Here is a 22,367-nt window from a genome sequence, read left to right on the forward strand (position 1 = left end):
TGGGGAAGAGCAGAGGGAATTTCCAAGTAGCGCCAGAAAGAGTGAAGCGGCTGGGCCAAAGCCGAAAGGACACTCAGCTGTGGATGTGTCTGTTGGTGAAAAGAAAGTCCGATGCTGTAAAGAACAATATTGTTTAGGAACCTGGAATGTCAGATCAATGAATCAAGGTAAGCTGGAGGTGGTCGAACATGAGATGGCAAGATTGAACATCGACATCTTGGGAATCAGCGAACTCAAATGGCCAGGCATGGGTGAATTTAATTCAGGTGACCATTATATCTACTACTGTGGGCAAGAATCCATTAGAAGAAATAGAGTAGCACTCATAGTCAACAAAAGGGTGGGAAAAGCATTACTGGGGTACAATCTCAAAAACGACAGAATGATCTCAGTACAAATCCAAGGCAAACGATTCAACATCACAGTAATTCAAGTCTATGCCCCAACCACTGAGGCCGAAGAAGCTGAGGTTGATCGGTTCTATGAAGACCTACAACACCTTCTAGAACTAACACCAAAAAAAGATGCCCTCTTCATCATAGGGGATTGGAATGCTAAAGTAGGAAGTCAAGAAATCACCAGGATAACAGGCAAGCACGGCCTTGGTGTACAAAATGAAGCAGGACAAAGGCTAATAGAGTTTTGCCAAGAGAACACACTGATCATAGCAAACACTCTTTTCCAACAGCACAAGAGACGACGCTACACATGGACATCACCAGATGGTCAATATCGAAATCATATTATGTCCTTTGCAGCTAAAGATGGAGAAGCTCTATACAGTCAGTAAAAACAAGACCTAGAGCTGACTGTGGCTCAGATCATGAGTACGACAAGGCTGTATATTGTCGCCCTGCTTATTTAACTTATATGCAGAGTACATCATGAGAAACGCCAGGTTGGATGAATCACAGGTCGGAATTAAGATTGCCAGGAGAATTATAAACAACCTCAGATACGCAGATGATACCACCCTAATGGCAAAAAGCGAAGAGGATCTAAAGAGCCTCTTGTTGAGGGTGAAAGTGGAGAGTGCGAAAGCTGGTTTGAAACTCAACATTAACAAAACGAAGATCATGGCATCTGGCCCCATCACTTCCTGGCATATAGAAGGGGAAGAAATGGAAGCAGTGACAGATTTTACTTTCTTGGGCTCCAAGATCACCGCAGATGGTGACTGTAGCCATGAAATTAAAAGACGCTTGCTCCTTGGGAAGAAAGCTATGGCACACCTAGACAGCATAGTCAGAAGCCGAGACATCACCTTGCCGACCAAGGTTCGTCTAATCAAAGCTATGGTTTTCCCAGTAGCAACGTATGGCTGTGAGAGCTGGACTATAAGGAAGGCCGAGCGCCGAAGAACTGATGCTTTCAAACTGTGGTGCTGGAGAAGACTCTTACGAGTCCCCTGGACTGCAAGGAGGTCAAATCAGTCAGTCCCAAAGGAAATCAACTCTGACTGCTCATTGGAAGGACAGATACTGAAGCTGAAGCTCAAATATTTTGGCCACCTAATGCGAAGAGAAAACTCCCTGGAAAAGACCCTGATGCTGGGAAAGATTGAAGGCAAAAGGAGAAGGGGACAGCAGAGGATGAGATGGCTAGATAGCATCACCGATGCAATGAATATGGACTTGAGCACATTCCGGGAGAGAGCGGAGGACAGGAAGGCCTGGCGTGCTATGGTCCATGGGGTCACAAAGAGTCGGACATGACTGAACAACAACAACAATATTTAATACATAGTGGCTTGGATCTAGGATCTGCCTTTTTCAAGAGGAAGGGACCTTCTGCAAGAGGAAAGTCTCTGCTCATGGAAGGTCTCTGCCCAATTTGGGGGGACCCTCCCTCCCCACACCAATGCTCACCCCATTCAGCAGGGTCTCCCGACTCTCTGTGTAGCATGTTCAGGGGCTGGAGGATCTGCTGTGGGCAGGAGCGGGGGGAGAAGTCCACTTCCGCCAGTGCAGTTGAACCAGCTGAAATTTGGATCCAACCCACCGCACCCGCGCATGTGTATTCTTACATGGTGGATGATATACAGTGTATAATATCTGAAGATGTTTCCTGTGCTGTTTTCATTTTCCATTTTTTAAAAAAGGTATATAGCCCTAGCCTATACACTCTACCATTAATATATCCATTACGTTATGCCTTTCCTGACCCTTCCTGTATCAGGGTTCTCCTAGAAAAGGCTGGTGTCCTCTAGGTGTTTTGGACCTCAACTCCCATCAGCCTCAGCCAGTATGGCCAATGGTCAGGAATGCTGGAAGTTTTAATCCAAAACACCTGAAGGGCACCAGGTTGGGGAAGGCTGCCCTAAAACATGTTAGGGCTAAGGGCAGTCTTTGTATTAACCCAGTGCTTGGGGTGAGGTGGGGTGGGGTGGCATCCCATTTCTTTTCAGGCGTACATAATTAAGACTGGTCCAGCCATTCCACGTTCGTTTTTTTCTTTCTCCTCCCACTTTGAAATCAACCCGCTTCCTTTTTACTCCCACTCTGGTCACCAGGTGCTTGACAGCCCCCCTAACCCTGCAGTTTTTGCAGTCCCTGACAAGTGACTTCAGCTTGGTGGTTCACAAATTGTGCAGGCCCAATCTATAGAATTCTGCTGTCTCCTAATGCCATTCATTCACAAGCTTTAAAATCCATATCTACTACATGTATAAATATAGTATTATGTGTTTCTTAAAATAAATGCAACATTAGCAAGCATACTCTCTAGGACCTTAGATGTCAAAGGTATTTATGGTGGTGGGTTTCGTTTAATATTTATATCCCACATTTCTGTAAGTGGTTACTGTGCCTTTGTGAAGTTCTTCAGTATTGTTGAGATTCTTTTTAGTTTATTAGCAAGAAGATTTTGCTGCTATCAAACTAGCATAGTCTCTCTTATTTTTTATAAAACTGAAGTGGTAGATCCTTGATTTTTAATTGAATCCAGTATGCAAGGTCACACCTGATTTTCAGCTATGGTTTCCCTATTTTTGTCATTTAGGTTGGGATCTTATACCTACTTAGTTGGAAGCATTGAACTTAATGGGACTGACTTATGAGTAGGCATGCATAAGATTACACTTGTAAGGATACCAAAGCATATTTTTACAGCAGGGGCGCTGAACCTCAGGCCCAGGGGCCAAATCCAGCTCTCTAGGATTCTCCAGATGGCCATGCCCCCTTCTCCTGGCCCTACGCCGTTTCCCCTAACCACCAATCGTTTGGTGGTTTCCCAGCTTTTGCACTGTTTTTTTCACATTCTAAAAGGTTGAAGTGCCTCTCCTAAGGTTCTGTACTTGCAGTCAGGGCTTTAAGCTACAATATGCAGGTTGTTTGGCCCCACTCACCACTGGAATGCAGCCCCTGAGAGTTTCTCCAAACTGGACTTTGGCCCTCATACTGAGAGCGATTCCCTGCCCCTGCTCTGCAATAACAGTCCCTTTCCCTTGCTCCAGTTTAAATCAAATGTTGGCCTTGTCTTTATGTATCTAGATGTGCATGGCTACATTTGAACAGGAGATGGAGAAGGCCTTTGCCTTTCAGGCAAGTCAGGACAAGGTATGCAGTATCTGCATGGAAGTGGTGTATGACAAACCATCAGCGTCTGAAAGAAGATTTGGCATCCTTTCTAACTGCAATCACACATACTGTTTGTCCTGTATCCGACAGTGGAGGGGCGTCAAGCAATTTGAGAATCCCATCATAAAGTAAGTTCCTACAGCCTGCTATTTTATAATGTAGTCAGTTATCCTTTTCTGCTCTGTTCTTTAGTGCCTTAAACGAAAGTCTGGTATATCTGATAATTGATACACCACAGGAGAGGAGAGGCAAAGTACAAATCAATAGGAAAGGAGTTCCATGGTTTTGGGGCCACAACCAAGAAGGCTGTATGTCTTGTGTATGCCAGTCTAGACAATCTTAACAGTGGATACTTGAGAAGGGCCTTTATATTGGGTGGGGGGGGTTAGTGTGTGCCTGAGAAAATGAAGACTTTTAAAATATCAAATATTGGAATCTAGCATAAGAAAATAACTGTTAAATAGTTAAGCTTCTTTTAAGACTGAATTTCTTGGTTAACATGTTGTTTTGGTAATGTTGCTTACAGCACTCCCTCTTTCTGTTGCTGTTAATTATTTCTTCCCATGCTCCTGTATGCAGAATGCATTTTCTCTCTCATTGGGCCTACTTCTGTTGCACTATGCTATCCTAACTGGATTTTCTTGCCAAGTGTGGGCAGATTTTGTTTCTCATCCTCCTAGATCAGCCTTCTCCATCCTGGTACCCTCCAGATGTGTTGGACTGCATGATTTCCAGCCAGCATGCTAAGCAGTTTTAAACAAACAACAATAAGAAAAATCCAGGACCTGATTAAAACCCTATCATATGCTGCCTAGTGCCTGAGAGAAGAGGAAAGTCTTAACCTGGTGCCAAAAAGATAATTATGTTGGCGCCAGGTGAGCCTTATTGGGAAGATTGTCCCATAATTGGGGGGCCACCACTGAGATGGCCCTCTTCTGAGCCTCCCTCGAATGATGCACCTGGATCAACCTTCTTTCTTTATATCCATAATTTATGATAAAGCTGTACAGGCATGACAGGTTTTTCAAGAGGACTGTGGCATCTTGATCACTAATGGCTGGCAACTAACCAACAGGGATGGGGGAATGAAATGACATAAGAGAGGTTTCCTTGAATATGCACATCACCTCTGGAAGTTGGTATGGGGAGTGCAGGGGGAGATTAGGAGGAGGAATATGGGGCCACCATCTGTCCTTCCCAGACACAACTGTTTGGGCACTGCTGTAGTAAAGGCCGTTGCAAGGGTAACCTTTCTGCTTTGTGCCTCAATATCATATTAAACATTCTTTGGATATGAACAGAGGTACATTTTGGAACTCGGAAGCTCCTCAGGAAGCTAGAAATGACCTTGTGCAGGAGAAGAGGCTCTCAGACTTCAGTCTGTTCCTGCCTAAGGTTAGGAAGCTTGTGTTCAGTAGCACTAGTGGAGATTTCTGCCTGTTCCTTGTTCTGTGATTCTAAGCTTTTCCCATTCCAGACTGAGAGGGTGCAAATCAGTTGAGCAGTTTCAGAACATTTTGATGGAAACAGATGAGATGCTTGCAGCTGAAGGTGTGTGAAGATGGAAAGCCATAAGCTATAATCACTCAAAAGCATACTTGGCCTTGTTTGAAAGGCTAAGTTCACCTTTGGTCATTGTTCTTTAATAATTCACACACTTACTATTTAAGCCACTGGATTCAACCACAGAATAAACTGAGACTATGGCTTCTTTAAAACATTTTGGGATATAATCATTTATAGTGTAGATAATTGTATGGAACTTTGCCTTTTTTAATGTTGTCTCTGCAAATTAATGAATATTTCTAAGGAAGTGCAATTCATGTGATTGCTTCTTTTAAAATAAATAGAAAGAAGTCTTCAGAGGAGCGCAACAAAAGGATACAAAACGGAAGGTTCTAGGTATATAGTAAATTGTCTTCAGATACTGTAAAGTTTGCTGTGATAAGAGACAAAAGGTTATGAAGACTGCAGTCTCATGCATGTCTTCTGAGAAGAAAGCCCTATTCAGTTGAATGAGATTTTCCCTCGGGTAAGAGCATATGGGATTGCAGCCTAAAAGGAGGTTAAGATGAGGGAAGATTAAATTAGGTTTGGAAAATTCCCCTGATTGGTAGACACAGACTAATTTACATGATGGGATCTTCTTTAGGGAGAAAGAGCTGGATAAAATGACTTGGTAGGGATGGTTTAGACCTCCCTGAAACTTGATAGGTAAAAGGGTGTTGCATTTGGAGGGGCTTTTTTGCTCTTCAGAATTGCTTTGTCCTGCTCTTGATGTGGGTGAAACAGCTTCTTCTCAAAAAGATACGTATACATGTTTCCTTTCATTATCCACTCAAGGTCCTGTCCAGAATGCCGTGTGATCTCGGAGTTTGTAATTCCCAGCATGTATTGGGTAGAAGACCAGCCCAAAAAGAATGAGCTGATTGAAGCATTTAAGCAGGGGGTGGGGTAAGTATGATTATAGTAATTTGAGACCAGAGGTGCTTGATAAGGAGAGAGGGAATTCAAATAAAAAAGCAAGTTTCTCTCAATGGCACAATCTACATCAGTCTGCAATGCCTTGTGTTAAATTTAGCTATAGTCAAGGAGATTTGTCTGAGTAAATCTGCTGTAACCTCATTTAACATAACAAATGTAACAGTTATTGGAACAAAATACTTTTTTTCATGCAATCACTACAGATTGAGCTGATTAAGAGTTTGAGGACATGATGTCTGCATGGGCTTCTAATGGTTCTTTTGTTTCCTTAAGTACACTAGTGGTTTGGTTCAGGTATGACAAACCATAGTTTGGTGTTGCATAAACAAGCCTTGGGCTTAGGTGCTCCCTCTGCCCCTTGTGCCCTTCTACATCTTGTCTTTCCTCCGGTTCTTTTTCGCAGGCAAACTGTGGTTTGTGCAAACCATAATTTGCCAGTGGATCTGCTGAACAGATTGTTTGCAGACAAACAATTGTTTCCAGAAAGGGGAAGTATAGGAGGGGGTGGTGAAAGCCAAATCCAAACTGATCCTGTGTGTTCCATCCTTCATGTTTTGTCAGTTCTGATTATCACTGGTGACCCCTTCCTTTCTCCTCCTCCCCAAAATTTAGGCTTTGTCCTACTAGCATTTGTCTACTTGGCCATGGAAGTCCTGCTCACGCTTTATTCAGCCTCAAGATAAATGTGAATATTGAGAGCTGGGAAAGTCAGTCTCTCTGTCTCTCTGTTTTGTGTCATGTTACATTCAAGAGGAGGGGGCACCCTATGAAACACTTTGAGACCACGTCGTGAAGGCATGCACTTTCCATTGGGCTCCACCTCACGTCCCAGATAATTTGGCCACATTCCTGCTACTGTGACTTTTTGGAGAAAGCAAACTTGTCACATTCCTGTTCATACACATGTATAGTAGTTTACGACCCTTATCCTGAGATTAATTAGGTGCAACATCTGGAAATATTTGTTGTTGACCATTTGTGTCTGTAGGCTGCAACTTGGTATTACAAAGTCAAACCATAAATCATTCCAAGAACCAGTGTTCTCTTACAGTTGGAGTGAGGCCCTGATTTTGACCCATTAGCCTTTGTTTAAAAAAAAATGTATATGGCAATTTTAAACAAACCTGGTTGTTATCATTCCTTTGCCAGGATAACATTTTTAAATACAGTATTTAAGTTACCATGGAATGTAGACTAGAAGCAGCAACTCTAGAATGGGAGTGTGGGGCGGTCCAAGAAACGCTCAGTACTTTCACCAAACTGCCCCTTAGAAACATTCAAGCCTCCTGTTTTTTCTGGAGTACAGACAGTTGTGAGTGGGCGATGAAAGACAGTGGCCAGCAGTTCTTCGCTGCAAGCTAGCAGTCAACTGTGTACATATCCTTGCTTGCTTCATTTAACAAAATGTCAGCTGTGTGATTCTGTGACCTTCACAGTTGGTCTCTCAAATGCTGTGTGTGTTTCTGGGAAGGCCAAGCGTTTGCTGTTTACATTACGTTGCTCTGTATTTATGCAGTGTTTATGCTTATCAGTCACATCAGGGGCTCTGCTATTAATACATCTAAAGTTGAAATCTGCAGCTGCTGATCAGAACAAGCAGCTCAGACCTCTGGTGTTGTACTTTCTGTCTAAAGGCTATCAGTCATATATTCCTGTAAAAAATCAGTGTGTAATACTCCAGAGCAGACTATTGGAAAGGAGAAAACATTTGGCAGTAATCCTAATTTATAACTGTTCATTCTTGCAGATATTTTGTGGGACAAATCTACAGAAATTCACTTTGAATTTCTGTCTTACAAGGGAATTGCTGGAGCAGGTTAAAATGCATAATAAGAAATCTACATGCAAGTGGATTTGTAATTTCCTCCACTCTACTAGCTCCCCCTCCTTCCCGCCGACGTGTATATATGTATTTATTTCATTTCTAATCCACCCAATATTTAATGTTCTCTGGGTGGACATGGTGTCAAGTTGAAATGTTAATACCTTTGACTCTCCTTAATACTGCAGTAAGAGGGACTTAACTATGTTCTTGTGATATCTGGCCTGCTAAATATAATTTTAATATTTAAAAATTAGTCTAAATGTTTCAGTTAAAACAATGTGATTCCTTAATGCCTGATTAATGGGAAGTACCGTTAAGATTTGCATCATTGTCCTGGATAGCTGTCCCGATAAAATGTCTATGAATGCGTGAAAAGTTTGCTGTAAATACAGGAAAGTTTGCTGTAAATAAAATGAAAGGTGTGCGCAACTTCTAATTTCTTTTGCATGGATTTTCCCCTTAAGGAATCATCTACCCCCATTGTCTGTCTTCACTTCAAATTGTACAGGTTGAACTTATCACTGGTAAATGTTGTCCTTTTAAGCAAAAATGTAGATATTGGTTCTGGTGCATTATACTCATGCAATATAGCTTCAGATTTTTTGGTCAGATTGTACTTTAAAAAAAATTAAAATATTATTAGAGGTTTCATAATAAAAATCATTTATTATTTATTACATTTATATCCCACCTTTTTTCTTCCTTAAAGAACCCAAGGCAGTGTACATAATCCTCCTCCTCTCCATTTTATCCCCACAACAACCACCCTGTGAGGTGGGTTGGGCTGAGAGTCTGTGACTGGCCCAAAGTCACCCAGTGAGCTTCCATGGCCAAGTTGGGACTAGAACTCGGATCTCCTGACTCCCAGTCCAACACTTTATCTGCTACACCACACTGGCTCATAAATAGATGAGCCACCTATAATATAACTTAAGCTATGGCCAAAACTGTCAGTTGTACATTTTTGTTTTTGTGTGGGTTAATTATGTCACAACAAGAAATAAAAGTGTGCCATTGGTCCAAAATTAAGAGACCATGATTTTTTAACTGTCCCAAAGTCTTTTTTTAATGTGCACGTTTATTCATCAACATTGTCTAAGTCTCTTTGGTCACAATCTTATCTTGAGAGCAAGGCCCATTAAACCCAGACTTACTTCTGCATAAACCTGCAGAGGTTTGCGCAGTTTATTTCCTTCTGCCATTGAGAGTAACTCACTGCCCTTTCCAGTATTTTGAGAGTGAAATATAGGTGGCACATTCAGATATAGTCGCTGTCAAAAGGACATTGCCAGTTTAACGTCGGGTAGCTGCTGGCCTATCTAAGCAGTAATGACCTTCTAAGCTGTGAGCCAACCAGCCTCTGAGTACTACAGTGAAGTACATCTATCCTGACTATGGTATAGCAGTAATTCCTCCTGGAATTAATGCTGGCAACAAGTAGTATGTGTGCAGCTCCTGTCATCACGTCCAACTTCCCTTCTCTGAAGATAAAAGGTTGGATCCAGATTTACATCGGGTCAGTTGGTCTGGTGGAAGTGGACTTCCTCACCCCCTCCTTCCCACAGCAGCCCCTCCAACCCCCTGAAAATGCTACACAGGTAATCAGGAGACCCTGCTGAATGGGGTGAGCTGTGGAGGGACAGAAGGACCTTCTATGAGTAGAGCCCTCCCTCTCACAGAAGGTAGATTCTGGATCCAGCACAGAGCGAAGAAAGAAATAGTGGATGCAAAGGTTTGGATGCGCAATCTGCACAGGGACTATCCATCTCTCCTCTGGCAGAAGTGGTCTTTGCAACTTCATTAGCTATAGAGTTATTCATTTAAAGCTCTTTGGGCAGAAAGTTTAGTGTCAATCTTATTAGAGGGAGGGAGGATAAGTAATGAGCTCACCATCCTTAACTTCTTTCCTTTTGTCTTGTAATTCTGAAGTAATGTTTCTGAAATCCCCCCCCCCCCCCAAGTACGTCTTAGCGGCTTTTACTTTATGTGCTAATCTCCTGTGTTTAGTTTTTAATTTAGATTTTTATTGTGCTGGTAACTAGTGATGTTAAGCACCTTGAGGTTTTGGCAACTGTGAAATGGAATGCTTGGTGTAAATAAAAATAAAGTGTGTTCTCTTTTACATTCCAGGAGAAAGGCCTGCAAGTATTTTGAGCAGGGCAAGGGGACCTGCCCATTTGGGGGGAAGTGTCTGTACCTCCATGCCTATCCAGATGGGAGACGGGCTGAACCGGAAAAACCACGGAAACAGCTTAGCTCCGAGGGCACCGTCCGGGTAAGAAGATTTTCAGCCACGTGTCCTCTTAACTAAGCAGCATTAGCCTTCAGTGCTTTGACACATGCTTCCAGCGAAAACTTAACTTTTAAACATTCATGAAAGGCTTCCAAGCATCAACTTGTAACATAGCAAAAGACTGCCCTCTCCCCAAAACTGTTCAGCTAAGATCCCACCCCATGGAATCCTGATTCCTTTTCCCCCCTACTGAAAAGTGCAAAATATTATTCTGACAATCCAGTTCTTTTAATTTCAGAGTCAGGTTTACTTGGCATTTTAAACATACATGCTTGAAAATGCAGACAACTTTTTCCCTCGTGGTTGTGGTGTTAATAGGCCTAAAAATTGCATATTTATTTCCTTGGATCATGGATGTGAAGTAGCTTGCCACAACTCCCATCAGCCCAAGCCAGCATAGCAATGGTGAAGGATGATGGGAGCTGTAGTCAGACATCTGAAATGCCACACTTTCCCCATTCCTGGCTTATACCCTTGTCTGTAATCTTACCACGACTTGCCAGATCGGTGCCGGCACATACCCAGGGCTGCTGCGGCTGTACCACTTGCGAACACTGCAGACATGTTGGTCTGCTATGATCTGCTTGGGACCTCTCTGTATTAGAGCTGATACTTTTTGCTTTGTGGCTTTAGCCGTCCCCGATGAATGGGTGGGCCAGCTGGGATTGCACTTCGTTTGCGTGCAGTTGTCCCCTGCATCTCATTTGTGTAGGGCACAATTATACAGCACCGGGCTCCCACACTAGTCCAGCGCCATCCCCTGGGGCCCTGCGGAGGGGTAAGAGCCTTTGCACCTTATCCAATCTGCTCTTTCCATTTGCACCGCTGATAAGATCAGGTCGTGTGTGTAAACTAACTTGTAACAGCTGTTTTAATCACAGGATTAATGTGCCACTATCGACCTCTCCACCCAGTTATGACATGGGTAGAGCCAGCTCTGTGCAAGTAAATGCTACATCTAACTCAATTTAGGCATCAGTGGCGCTTGTGGACGACCTGTATGTCCAATGCAGTGAGTTGTTAGGTTTTTTTGTGATGACTATTGGGGCGTATATGAACTGACTGGCGATGCAGTTGACTTCAACCGTTTGGAAGTTGCTGCATCCAAATGATGATTTGAGGCCAGGTGTGCTGCTCTAGGGCTTTAGACAGAAGTAAAAGGGATCCAGTGGAATTGGCTGTGCCACTGTAATAGGAGTCAGGAAGTGTGTGTTGCTGCAGCAGCACCATAGCTCAGAACAGCGCAACAGTTCTCTCCAAGGCCCTGTATGAGTCTAAGGTGCCTATATGAATGGCTATGATAGCCCATAGATAGTACTGTTCCCTCAAACTTGCATTGCTGTAAAATCCATTGATAGGAAAGAGACTATAGTTCAGTGGTAGAAGACATCCTTTGAGCTGGAGAGGCCAGGGATTGAACTTGGGACCTTCTTTATGAAAAGGATCTGTGTCTGAAACTAGCTGCCACTCAGGGCCTCTAATAGCAGGCTAGATGAACAAGGAGACTGAGCTGTTAGAAAGTAGCTTTATTCTTAAGAGCACTTTACCGGCCTTCATGGAATCCTGTGCTGACAATTATGCACCTGCATCTCTGTAGTGAGGTGCTTTTTAGGAAGCTTGGCCTTTACAATAGGAGTGCCTGCTGCTGCTGCTGCCACCACCAGGGCTCTTCCTGTGGGCTTCTGCCTGGCAGACCATCACTACCTGCAGGACCAGGCCCCCAGGTACCGAGCCAGCCGGTGCTCACTGTTGCCACCTGTTCCTCTTGGAGGGACTGTATATGCTGGCTGGCTGAGGTGGTTTGGGAGAGCCAGTATTGGTAAAGGGGATGTTTTGTTTTGATTTTGTTTAACTGTTGGGGGGTTGGTTGGTTGTGTTTTTAGGGGTGGGTAGCCTGCCTGATAGGCGGAAGCAAGGGGGCATGTGTCCACCTGACAGAGGTGGGGGGGAGTGTTGGGGCCAGAATATACAGAGGCTGGGCGGCAGGCGTTGGCGGAGTGCTAGGGGCAGGCCGTGCCAGGTAAGGGGAACGAGGGAGAGATACCCAGTCTCAAATCTGCCATTCTTGGGCAAGGTGATTGAGCGGGTGGTAGCAATGCAGTTGAAGGCACACTTGGAAGAAGATCCATTTGTCGAGCTTCAGGCCTGGGCATGGGACAGAAACAGCCTTGGTCGCCTCGGTGGATGATATGAGGAGGGCTCTGGACAGGGGTGAATGCTCCTTCCTTGTTCTCCTCGACCTCTCAGCGGCTTTTGATACCGTTGTCCACAGTATCCTCCTGGACCGCCTGGAAAGGATGGGCATTGGGGACACCGTATTGCGGTGGTTCCGGTCCTTCCTCTCCAGCAGGTACCAGAGGTTAGCACTGGGAGAGGAGGTGTCGGACCCATGGCCGCTCACGTGTGGGGTGCCACATGGTTCCATCCTCTCCCCGATGCTATTTAACATCTATGTGAAGCCGCTGGGGGCTATCATCAGGAGGTTTGGGGTGCAGTGTCATCAATATGCAGATGACACGCAGCTCTACCTCTTGTTCAAATGTTCACCAGGGTTGGCCGTGGAATCCCTGTCTAAATGTCTGGAGACGGTGAGTGACTGGATGGGGAGGCATAAGCTGAAACTGCCCCCTGATAAGACTGAGGTACTTCTGGTGGGAGACAAGAGTAGGTTGGGAGATGTTGACCTGGTGTTGAATGGGGTACGGTTACCCTTGAAGACCAGGTCCGCAGCCTGGGGGTCATTTTAGACTCCCAGCTGTCCATGGAGGCTCAGGTGTGAGCCGGACAGCGTTGTACTCCCATCTGATACAGCAGCTGCGCCCCTACCTTCCCGACCATCTGCTCCCATCAGTAGTACATGCCCTGGTCTCCTCTCGTCTAGACTACAGTAATGCGCTCTATTTGGGGTTACCCTTGAAGACAGTTCAGAAGCTGCAGCTGGTCCAGAATGCAGCGGCTCACCCAATTAAAGGCAGCCACTAGCATGATCACATCACTCCTGTGCTGAAGGAGTTGCACTGGTTACCAGTTGTTTTCCAGGCCAAATTCAAGGTGTTGGTTTTGACCTTTAAAACCCTATACGGCTCTGGCCCAGCCTATCTCAAGGAGCATCTCCAGCAACACCAGACAGGCCGCGTAACAAAATCAGCCTCTGATGGCCTTCTGTCTGTCCTATCAGCCAGGACAGCTAGGCTGGTGAGGACGAGGGCCTTCTCTGTGGTGGGCCCCACTCTGTGGAATTCCCTCCCTAGCCAACTCCGCCATGCCCCCTCTTTAATGAGCTTCTGCCATGCACTGAAAACTTGGTTATTCAGGCAAGTGTTTGGGGTGGGTTAGGGTATTTTAAGCCACTGGAAGGTCGGCAGGACAGCAGTTCGAGACCCGAGTGCCGCGTGATGGAGTGAACTCCCCTCTTCAGTCCCAGCTCCTGCCAACATAGCAGTTTGAAAGCAAGAAATTGCAAGTAGATAAATAGGTACCGCTTCGGCGGGAAAGGTAACAGCATTCCGTGCACCTTGGTGTTCAGTCACGCCGGCCACATGACCACGGAAGCATCTTCAGACAGCGCTGGCTCTTCTGCTTAGGAATGGAGATGAGCACCACCCCTTAGAGTCGGACACGACTGGCTGGGGACACCTTTATCTTTCAGGGTATTTTTAAGTAATGTTTAATGTATAATTTTATTGTTTTAAATTGTACCATTGTACATCGCCCAGAGTGGCCAGGTGACCGGCCAGATGCGCGATTAAGAAATTTAATAAATACAGTACAGTACAGTACAATACAGTACAATACAATACAGCAGAAGAAAACCACAGGCCTCATTAGGCTCTGTAGTTTGAATGCATGCAGTACTTAGGACAAGGATGGGGGAACACTGGAAAGGGAAGGGTAAAACTTCCTGGCCCGTGTGTCATGGCAGGGATGAAAATACCCCCCCCCCCCCCCCAGCATAGATCAGATGAAGCCAGAGGACCTAATGTTGGGTGGGGAAGATTAAGCATGCCATGATGGAGATAAAAATAATCCCCACCCCCAAACCTCAGCTGATCTGCATTGCTTTGGGTGTGGGGTGAGAGAAGGGGAGGGGCCAACACCCCATAGCTCCCAACATGCTTGCAGGGGTCAAAAAAGGCCCCCCACCCTTGAGAAGATATAAGAGCTATTAGTAAGAATTGTGTCTTTTATTCTAGTTCCTCAATTCTGTTCGCCTCTGGGACTTTATCGAAGACCGAGAAAACAGGACCCTACCAGTCGCAGACGATGACGTAACTCAGATTGGAGAGCTTTTTATGCATCTTTCTGGAGCAGATGCTGGATCTGCTGCTCCGCCTTAAGAATACCACACGCTCTCTCCCATGTTCTCTTGTGTCAATCTTTCTGTTTCTTAAATAACTTTATACTATTTACCGCAATATTAGAATTACTGTGCCACAGAAATTGAGGTCGTGGTAAAATTCTAGTACAAGTCTGTCACTGTAGAGCAAAACCGCTGAAGTGTAATAAAAACAGTGCTTGGAATAAAAACTGTAGACGTAATCCCAGAGAGGAGAACCTCTGTTTTTGTAATGCAGGGCATCAATAAGCTCTCCAGTTTAAGTAAAAACTTCCTGGTTTTCTGCTTTCTGACTACAGGTAAAACCAAGCAGAGACAGATTGTAGAGTGTTTAAGCATCATTCTGTGACATTAATAAAGGCAAGTGGAACAAATGCCTAACTAGAGAATATTAAATGTACCTCAGTGTAGCTTTGTTGTTAAATTCATTTCTTGTTAACATCTTTTAAGCAAGAATTGTCTAGGTCTTGCTGAGTGCACATGACCAAATTTTAAAGAAAACTAAAAGATGAGATCCATTGTTCTTTAAAATCTGGTTGTGGACAGTATTATTGTGTTTCATAAACAATGTGGATACAGTGGGTAGAATCCAACTAAAGTCCTACTTAGAGTAGACCCATTTAAATGACTAGGGCTTAAGTTAGTCCCATTTATTTCAATGGGTCTACTCTAAGTAGGACTTTAGTTGGATTCTACCCTTACAGTGCAATCCCGAGCATGTCTACTCAGAAGTAAGCCCCACTGAGTGCAAGGGGCCTTACTCCCAGGTAGCTGCACACAGGCTTACAGCCTTAACCAATTGCCACACAGCCTGTGTGCTACAGTAGTCCTACTGAAGATACTCCCTCTCGCTTGGTTAGTGTCCATTTTGCCTTTTCAATCAGTTTAAATACAAGCAGCTTCTTACTGTTCTGAGACGTCTGAGAATTGAAGTCCAGTCAGAATAAATGTTACCATCTGCATAACTTTCTCAGACAGCGGCCTACATTTGTTTGGTACACAGATAGGGAATTCTTACACTACTCAATTCCCCCTCCCCCTTTATTTTTCTTACTGGGCACCCTGTACATCTACTGTAATCTATTTCCATTCCTTCATGCCCTGGCTAAGGTTATCATATCAAATAGCGAACTAGGAAACTTGTTAAATCCACATATGTAGACACAGTGGCCTTGCTTTAACATTGACATTATGTCTCGGTGTAAAGGTGACCTAGCCCCAAGCCATGTAGGACCTGAGAATGCAGCCAACTGTCTGACTGGTGCCTGGAAACAAACCAACACCAGTGCAGTGGTTTAAGCTCTGGCAAGATCTGTTCTCACCACCTGGTCCCACTAGCAGTTGCATGTTAACTAACTAGTTTCCAAAGAGTCTTCAAAAAGATAACTTTACATGTAATACATAACAGCAATGTAACTGGGAGATTAACAGGGCATGGATAACTGTGGCTAAGCGGCCGCTGGGCAGGAGGGCTCACAAATGACACACCAACTCCAGCTGGTGGATTGTGCTGTATGCTCACGAGACTATTTGAGCCTCCAGTCTGGATCATAGAGCACCTCTAGATTGTGAACCTGCTCCTGTAAAAGGAAATGCAAACCCATCCAGAACACCTACACACAATACCTCTCTGCCTTATCTTGATTGAGCTTCAGTTTATTAGCTGTTCTCTAGGCCATGACTGACACCAGACATATTGATTCAGCTCACCTGAGGCAGATGTAAAGGAGAGTTAGCAACCATAAGCATATTAGTGGTACCACACTCCAAATCCCCAGCTGACCTCAACACAGCAGCATGTAGATACTGAAAAGCATGGAAGATGGAACTCTGCAGGATCCCACAGCATAAATGCATAAATGCTATGGGGGCAAGTATTAAAGCCCCAGCACCTCAGTTCTTTGGAGATAAGCTCCATCTGCTACAGTTAGACTGCCAATTTGTTAAGTGCTACTATATTAAATGATTGTTTAAATGTGTCTCAATTTAAAGTTTCCAGATGCCAGCTGAATTATAATTTGGATTTCTTTCATGCAACTAGGAACACCCTTACTATATTCTTTGAACTAGCAGGGGGTGGGTGTTAAGAGGAGAGAGGAAAAACCTGGCCAAGGCCACCCAGAAATATATGGCTATGCAAGAAATCCCAGTATCTACATTAATGAGGAATAATCTGCCTTATTAATATGGAAATTTTTCTTCTTACAGTATAGTGTATTTTGACACTGAACTCTTAACAAGAGTAGGAACAGCTTAAAGGAAAAAAATACTTTATCTGCAAATCAGGAGGCAAAATAGATTCCATAAATGGTATAAAAATAGCCTTTACTGCCAGCTAAACCAGATTGCATTGCAAGATTTTAAGAATCATGCATTTGTAGAGTGAATTACCTTTCCACTTGTATTCAAGTAGACTATGGGTGGGTTTACGTTCCATGTTACACTTCTAGTGTTGGAAAGAGCACACTTTTTACGTGTCCTTTTTGACTGACATGCCTAGGACTTGTGCTAGAGAGGAGAAACTAAAATCCTAAGCAAGCAGTAATTTTAGCTTGGACTGGAGCCAGTAGGGTTTCAAGGAAGATAAAACAGGCTTCTCTGAGTCGGCTACTGCTAACTCTTCAAGTTCTTAAGTTACACATTCAGTTTCCAGAATCTGAACAAGTGCTGGTGTGACTAAAGGCCCATGCACCCACTAGTCTTGGGGCTGAAAAGAATTTCATTTTTGGCTTCTACATTATATTTAAATAAAAGCAATTCAGTAACACAAATAATACCAGTTCTTACAACTGATTTCCCCTCCTACTACTAGAAGAAATGTCATCTTTCTCCCTAACAATCCTCCGCTGCAGGTTTGGGCCATACTGCAGCTCAGGACACCATCGCTGCCTACTGGCCCCCTTCCTCTGCAGCTCTGTGACACTCAGCATTTCTACTTTAAGGCAGGTAGGGGGAATGTGTGCCCCTCCATATGTTGTTGGACTGCATCTCCCATCATCCTTCACCATTGGCTATACTGGTTAGGGCTGATGGCAGTTGCAGTCTAACAGCTGGAGGGCCACATATTCCAGCTGTGAGGACCTGAGAGAGGTCCTCACAGTAATCTTTACATCAACCCTATGAGGTAAACTTATATGATCGTCATAGTTTGTCCAATGGTTCAACAATTATATCTGGCATTTGTTATTGTTATGCTCACATTGCACAATAGGCTAAACGATAATGGGGCAAAACGATAATGGAGCTCAAGCTCAAGCAAAGTGACTAGAATGTGGTCCATTTATCCCAAACTGTGAAACAAGTGCATCCATGCAGAGATCTCAAAATAAATGTTGAAATCACTCAAGTACACTAAGCGATAGCATGCGACAACTGAACCCATAACGTGGATTGCATAGTTGAAGAATTCTCTCTCTCTCACACACACACACACACACACACACACACCCTCTCTCTAGGACTTTTAAAGCTCAGCATTTAAACTACAGAAAGGGTTTTCACAATGTTGGCAAGAGGGAGATCCACACAATACTCTCAATTTGTTTAATGCAATCAAAGCTGTGAAAAGCAGAAGTAAAGGTATGCGGGGGGTGGAAGCAGCAGAAATACAAACTGGAAGAAAACCTGTCTTCGATGCACTATAACTCAGCCGCTCTTCACAGAACTACTGAAATTCGATCAGATTATCCTCCATACTAGGGTAGACTTTGATACTGTAATGATAAAATGCTGAAAAAGCTGCATGATTATACATGTTCTTTACAACACTGGGCAAGAACAGGACTCAGAGCTGCAGACTAACCACCTCATCCTGTGTACACCTAACCTCTGTAACAGCCTTCCCCAACCTGGTGCCCTCCAGATGTATTGGACCACAACTCCCAGCACCCCAGTCAGCAAGGCCAATGATGGGAGCCGTAGTCAAACCTCTGGAGGGCACCCAGTGTGAGGAGGCTGCTACGTAGGTTCAGCCTACAAGGTGCTCAATTCCTTTCCACCACCGTGTTATTCTGAAAAATAAAGAGTTGTTAAGAGTAAGCACTACAAGCAGAGAGATGCACTAGCTGAACTAGCTGAACTATACAGAAATGAATACAACGTGCCCAACACTTGGTTTAGTTATCCGAGTTATGATCGTGAGGCAGTAGCGCCAAGCACTCCCAAGTCACAGTCCAGCGCAGCTGTTGCGCCACCCTCGCAAGGTCGTTGCAGAAGCCAGCATGAACATGCGCTAGAAAAGGATACGGGTTAAGTACAGAAGTAGCTCGGGGAGGCTTTTCAGGCACTGGACGGCATTTCAGCTGCAGCCAATATGCACAACTGTGCAGCTCAGTATGTCGCGTGAATGGCAGATGCTTATAAACGGAGCATGGACGACAACTGCAACAGTTTGAGGAGAGGAAAATGCAGAGGATGGCTATGAAGCGGAAGTCAGTCTCCCGTGCCAGACGCAATCTGCCTCAACAAGGCCAATGCAGCTGAAAAGCGCCTGTGAAATTGTGTCAGAAGTGATGCAATCCAACCTAAGCCAGATGACGCATTGCCATGCTGTGCCTCCCTCTTAACAGTCATGTAGAAACTTGACTGAGTTTTTCCACTTAAATTCAGAAACTTTTACTCCAATATCCATCTGACAAGATTAGTTGCACAATTTGCCTATCACATCTGTATACAGTAGTCTAAGAAAATGTGTGCCAATTAGTTTAAATAACATTAGTGACCTAGACAGATAAATAACGCAGGGCCAGGGAACAGACTGATTCCACATGACAGCCTGGTGCTCTCCAGATCTTTTGCACTACAACTGCCAGCATTCCTGACCATTGGCCATACTGATTGGGGCTGATGGGAGTTGACATCACCATGTTGAGGAAGGTTGTCACAAGGCCTTCCTAGTACAAAGTAGGAGTACTTCTTACCATAGTGCAGATATCAGTCAGAAATTATGTGTGACCCACTAGATATGAACACTAGCGTTAATATGGAGTTGGATGCTGTAAGAGCAATCGAGTTTAGAACACCCTGGAACTGCTGCTGACATCCATTGTGTAAATGTACAATAATTTTCCTTAATCTATCCGTTTGCAACTATGAAATAAAAAAGATCCAAGTATGAGTAATTTATCTGGATTACAGTCATAGCTCTTGAACAGTTAAGCATTTTTAACCCATCAAAAGTAAAGAAAAAAACAAGCCTGTTACATACAACTTCATTCCTAAAGATACCATTCATCAGTCTTATGCATATCTACTCAGAAATAAGCCCCACTGAATTTATCAGACTTACTCTTAGGTAAGTTATGTATAGGATTGCAGCCCTAATGAACTAGAGCTGTGTGGGATAAAGTAACTGGAGATTTTACCACCCCATCCCCATCACAGGATAGACACAAAGCAATTCACATGAAAAATAAATGATGTAACATTACCATATAACTTAAAAGTCTTAAATCCTGTTCCAGTGGAACTCTTTAAATTAAGGCAAGCCATCTGGTATGAGCCATCCCAAGGTTAAGTCCACACAAGCTGTCTCGGGGCTAAACTACATGCAATCTTAAATGCTCTTTGCATTTAAGTTGTAAGTTTTTAAAAATACAAGTAACTGATAATTATTAGGATTACAGGAGGTATGGATTTCCTCCCAAGGCAAATGCCAGCTCCAGAGGAGGGATTTACCTCAGGACCACAGCAGGGAAGTACAGGTTTAACGTCTTTCTCTGCAACTGCTGTGGTCCTGATAATTATCAGTCCGTCCAGCTGATGCTATTTCCATTTTTTAAAAACCTGAATATTAAATGCAAAGATGCATTTAAGATCACATCCAGTTCGGCCCTCAGCTGATTGCAATAACTCTCAACCCTGGCCTGTGGACAGAGAGATGAATTTGCATGACTGCATCGCTCTCTATTGTCTTTCTATTACCATGCGGCAAGATATACAGTCATGTGAAAAAGGACCACACCCTCTTTGAGTTCTACAGTTTTACATATCAGGACATAATAAAAATCATCTGGTCTTTAGCAGGTCTTAAAATTAGGTGAATACAACCTCAGATGAACAACACAATACATGACATATTACACCGTGTCATCATTTATTTTACAGAAATAAAGCCAAAATGGAGAAGCCATGTGAAAAACTAAGTACACCTTATGATTCAATAGCTTGTAGAACCACCTTTAGCAGCAATAACTTGAAGTAATCATTTTCTGTATGACTATCAGTCTCTCACATCATTGTGGAGGAATTTTGGCCCACTCTTCTTTACATTGCTTCAGTTCATTGAGGTTTGCACAGCTCTCATAAGGTCCCACCATAGCATTTCAATCGGGTTGAGGTCTGGACTTTGGGCCATTGCAACACCTTGATTATTTTCTTTTTCAGCCATTCTGTTGTAGATTTGCTGGTGTGCTTGGGATCATTGTCCTGTTGCATGACCCAATTTTGGCCAAGCTTTAGCTGTCGGAGAGATGGCCTCACATTTGACTCTAGAATACTTTGGTATACAGAGGAGGTCATGGTCAACTCAATAACTGCAAGGTGCCCAGGTCCTGTGGCTGCAAAACAAGCCCAAATCATCACCCCTCCAGCACCGTGCTTGACAGTGGGTATGAGATGTTTGTGCCGATATGCTGTGTTTGGTTTCCACCAAACGTGGCGCTGTGCATTATGGCCAAACATCTCCACTTTGGTCTCATCTGTCCAAAGGACATTGTTCCAGAAGTCTTGTGCAAACCTAAGCCGTGCTGCCATGTTCTTTTTAGAGAGAAGAGGCTTTCTCCTGGCAACCCTTCCAAACAAACCATACTTGTTTAGTCTTTTTCTAATTATACTGTCATGAACTTTAACATTTAACGTGCTAACTGAGGCCTGTAGAGTCTGAGATGCAACTCTTGGCTGTTTTGCAATTTTTCTGAGCATTGCACGGTCTGCCCTTGGGGTGAATTTGCTGGGTCATCCACTCCTGGGAAGATTGGCAACTGTCTTGAATGTTTTCCACTTGTGAATAATCTTCCTCACTGTAGAATGATGGACTTTAAATTGTTTGGAAATGGCCTTATAACCCTTCCCAAATTGATGGGCAGCACCAATTGCTTCTCTAAGATCACTGCTGATGTCTTTACTCTTTGGCATTGTGTTAACAGACACTTGAATACTTGAGACCAGCAAATTCCGGAGACTTCGGCTTTTATAGAGGTGGCCACACTTGCTGATGATCACTTAATCAAGGGCATTTGATTAGCAGCACCTGACTGCTACTTAGCCTCTTCATACCTATCGAAGCAGTAAGGGTGTACTTAAGTTTTTCACACATGGCTTCTCCATTTAGCCAGTGTGGTGTAGTGGCAAGAGTGTTGGACTAGGAGCTGGGAGATCCGGGTTCTAGTCCCCACTCGGCCATGGAAGCTCACTGGGTGACTTTGGGCCAGTCACACACTCTCAGCCCAACCCACCTCACAGGGTTGTTGTTGCGAGGATAAAATGGAGAGGAGGAGGATAATGTAAGCCACCTTGGGTTCCTTGCAAGAGGAAAAAAAGGCGGGGTATAAATGCAATAAATAAATCAATAAATCAATAACTCAGAGGGTGTATTTTCTTTTTCACATGACTGTATGTTGAACTAGATTGTAGTTCCTCAGCCCCCACAAGCTGCAAAATGTAGATGTGTTGGATATGTGGTGACGTGAGTGCTAAATGTGTTGAACAAAAAGCAATGAGCGTAGACAGACTGGAAAACATCCACCAGAGACCTACAGAGCGTGAACACAACTCATGATGGTGAGAAATATTACTTTATTTTGAATAAGTTATATTTTCTAGCCTCTTGAGATTCTCTGTAGATTTGAACTA

General features: G+C 43.9%; 1 protein-coding gene across 6 annotated transcripts in view; it reads left to right on the forward strand.

Moving 5' to 3' along the window:
- The window catches only part of MKRN2 (makorin ring finger protein 2), a 23,582-nt gene extending 8,092 nt beyond the window's left edge, over nucleotides 1-15,490 (forward strand). For 2 of the 6 annotated variants that reach the window (XM_084839911.1, XM_084839910.1), the window contains exons 5-8: nucleotides 3,492-3,706; nucleotides 5,922-6,032; nucleotides 10,018-10,162; nucleotides 14,374-15,490. In XM_084839911.1, coding sequence (XP_084696037.1) covers nucleotides 3,492-3,706; nucleotides 5,922-6,032; nucleotides 10,018-10,162; nucleotides 14,374-14,517 — 615 coding nt within the window. In that variant the 3' untranslated portion in view covers nucleotides 14,518-15,490. Of the gene's footprint in view, nucleotides 1-3,491; nucleotides 3,707-5,921; nucleotides 6,033-8,351; nucleotides 8,412-10,017; nucleotides 10,163-14,373 lie in introns of those variants that run through there. The other 4 variants (XR_014788515.1, XR_014788514.1, XR_014788516.1 and 1 more) reach the window with 4 other exon arrangements.
- The last annotated feature ends 6,877 nt before the right edge of the window (nucleotides 15,491-22,367 follow it).

The sequence above is a fragment of the Heloderma suspectum genome, chromosome 2, assembly GCF_057233095.1.
Source record: "Heloderma suspectum isolate Gila_16-S chromosome 2, 16-S_ref, whole genome shotgun sequence".
Lineage (NCBI taxonomy): Eukaryota > Metazoa > Chordata > Lepidosauria > Squamata > Helodermatidae > Heloderma > Heloderma suspectum.